Below are 2,410 nucleotides of genomic sequence, written 5' to 3' on the forward strand. Positions count from 1 at the left end.
GGCCTTTTTTTTTTTTTTTTTTTTTTGTAGGAGAATCCAAGAGAATATTAATTGAAGCTAACGAATTAAAAAAAATACATATTTTAAAATAGTTCATTTTGTGCAAGAATGTGAAAAACTAAAGAAGAACTTAAATTGCCACCAAGAACCAAAAGATTATGGGCTAATATTTCATGAAAGTGTAAAAGGATAATTGTCTCAAAATATTTCTCACTATTACATCTCTTAACATTTCTATTTATATCACTTCGCAAAGAAATCCAAACACACATGAGCTTACAATAACACATTAGACTTGCTTTAGGCAGATGCTTAGCTTGTATCTTGAGTGGACATATTAGCTGCCGATATTCTTCTATTAGTCGCTATGGGGAAGGTGAGTACTCGGAAAAATCCTAATAGTCGCTATTATAGTATTATTAAGATATATTTGCTTAAATTGTTTGCAAACCCTTTATCAGAAAAAGGCCTAAATTGTAACATAATTATCTGCGTCTTTTTAACAAACGGGTTAAATGGAAAATATATATAACAAATTTCAATAAAGCTTATTATTGCATGAGTTGTAAACTGTTTGAAAAAGTGCCTATGTACAACCCATAAGTTGTTTCGTCAGGACCACAAGAAAAGAAAAAAATAATGGCATTGTCGACACGCCGTTCTCGATGGTAGTTTCCATATGTCATTGTCTTTACAAATGGGATCGCCACTTCAAAAAGAAACGGTACAAAAGTGGATTTTATACTAAAGACTATACGATAATGGAAACAAAGTAAAGCTCAAAAATAAGAATATCACTGAAAAGAAAATGCTGTTTAATCGGTGGCTGCGATTGGAACATCACCGGAATATGCCAATCCTTCCCAGCTGTCCATCCTTTGTAGCCTTGGTTGTGAAAAAACAAAATATATCGAAAAACCAAAATTGAGAAACAACAACAAAATATTGGGCCCATTGCCAGACTTGGGCCTAACTCCAAATTTTGTAGACTCTGCTCCAACGGCTACTAATCACCGTAGGGTCTATTAAAATAAAATCAACGGTCAAGATCTCTTTAGTTTTCTCCTATATATTTAACTTGCAAAAGATAACACATAAGTGAAGTTATTATTATCTTCATTCTTCACTCAGAGTCACTCACTCTTTCTCTCTATAGTTCCCTTATTTCTCTCAACAAATTGACAAACTGTGGATCCCAAAATGCTCTCAACAGTTGCATTGATCTGCATTGTTTTCATCGGCGTCGTCGGTGGCCAATCTCCGGCCACAGCGCCGATCCATTCTCCTTCTACATCTCCTCCTCATCATAAGCCTAAATCCACATCTCCCGCCATTTCTCCACCTGCTCCAACCCCCGAGTCCACTCCCACTTCGGATGCACCGGTAGAACCGCCCGTTGAGGCACCTAAATCCTCAGCTAATGTGCCGGTTACGTCTCCTCCTTCTCCTACACCTGAGGCTTCTTCTACTCCTCAGATCTCTCCTCCGGCTCCTTCACCGGAAGCTGATACTCCTTCGGCTCCTGTGGATGCACCGTCATCCGAAGACGTCTCGGCTCCAGCTCCGAGCAAACAAAAGAAGAAGACGAAGAAACATATGACCGCACCGGCTCCTGGACCAGCTTCGGAGCTTCTAAGCCCGCCTGCACCACCAGGTGAAGCTCCTGGTCCTGGACCAAGCGATGCTTTCTCTACCGCCGCCGACGATCAGGTAATTTAAGAATTATTTAACCTTAATCAATGGTTGATTAATGCAAAAATGGAATATTTTAGATACCATATTTAACATGTTAGTTAGTACTTAGCAGCCATAATTTGCGTTTGATAGATTTAGTCTCGTAATAGTTCATTGAAAAGGAAACAATATATTTTGTTTGCATTATTAGTTTCTTAATTTTCATGTAACTTTTGTTTCATTAAATGAAAATACTCACTAATTTTATAGTAATATGATTAAAAGAGGTACACATTTTGCTGTTTTTATTTGGTTTGATTTTTCTAAAAGTTTGAGATCGAATTGTAATTAATGCAGAGCGGAGCACAAAGAACAAGTGTAAGGCAAATTCTGATGGTGGCAGGAGTCACATTACCCCTACTTGCTCTAGTCTTCTAATAATTTTTTGTCTCATTTGTCTCATTTTACAGCTCAAATTTTGTATTCAGCATTTGATATATAAAAGAATAATTTTGATACATGCTATCTATCTTCTGCAAATTTGCTAATTAGCCCATCAATGGTAAAATATTCTCACTCAGTCACATCCATAGCTACAATGTTTTCTTCAAAGACATGTAAAATCAGAAAAAGAAAAATTAGGAAAAAAAACTATTCCAAATCAAAGCTTATTCTGAGAATCAATCGAAAATTAAAGAATACAGAGAACCAACAAAAAAAAAAAAAAAAAAAAAAA

The 2,410-nt window shown here is 36.2% G+C and overlaps 1 protein-coding gene across 1 annotated transcript; it reads left to right on the top strand.

Moving 5' to 3' along the window:
• On the top strand, positions 1,103-2,387 carry LOC104751949 (lysine-rich arabinogalactan protein 17). The gene is made up of 2 exons (XM_010474010.1): positions 1,103-1,710; positions 2,032-2,387. The coding sequence occupies exons 1-2, from the start codon at positions 1,201-1,203 to the stop codon at positions 2,110-2,112; spliced, it is 591 nt and encodes a 196-aa protein (XP_010472312.1). The 5' UTR covers positions 1,103-1,200; the 3' UTR covers positions 2,113-2,387.

The sequence above is a fragment of the Camelina sativa genome, chromosome 16, assembly GCF_000633955.1.
Source record: "Camelina sativa cultivar DH55 chromosome 16, Cs, whole genome shotgun sequence".
Taxonomy (NCBI): Eukaryota; Viridiplantae; Streptophyta; class Magnoliopsida; order Brassicales; family Brassicaceae; genus Camelina; species Camelina sativa.

Excerpts from the sequence above, each read along its gene's own strand:
- LOC104751949 (XM_010474010.1), top strand. The coding sequence starts at position 1,201 with ATGCTCTCAACAGTTGCATTGATCTGCATTGTTTTCATCGGCGTCGTC. Across the intron at positions 1,711-2,031 it reads CTACCGCCGCCGACGATCAG|AGCGGAGCACAAAGAACAAG; the intron begins GTAATTTAAGAA and ends TAATTAATGCAG.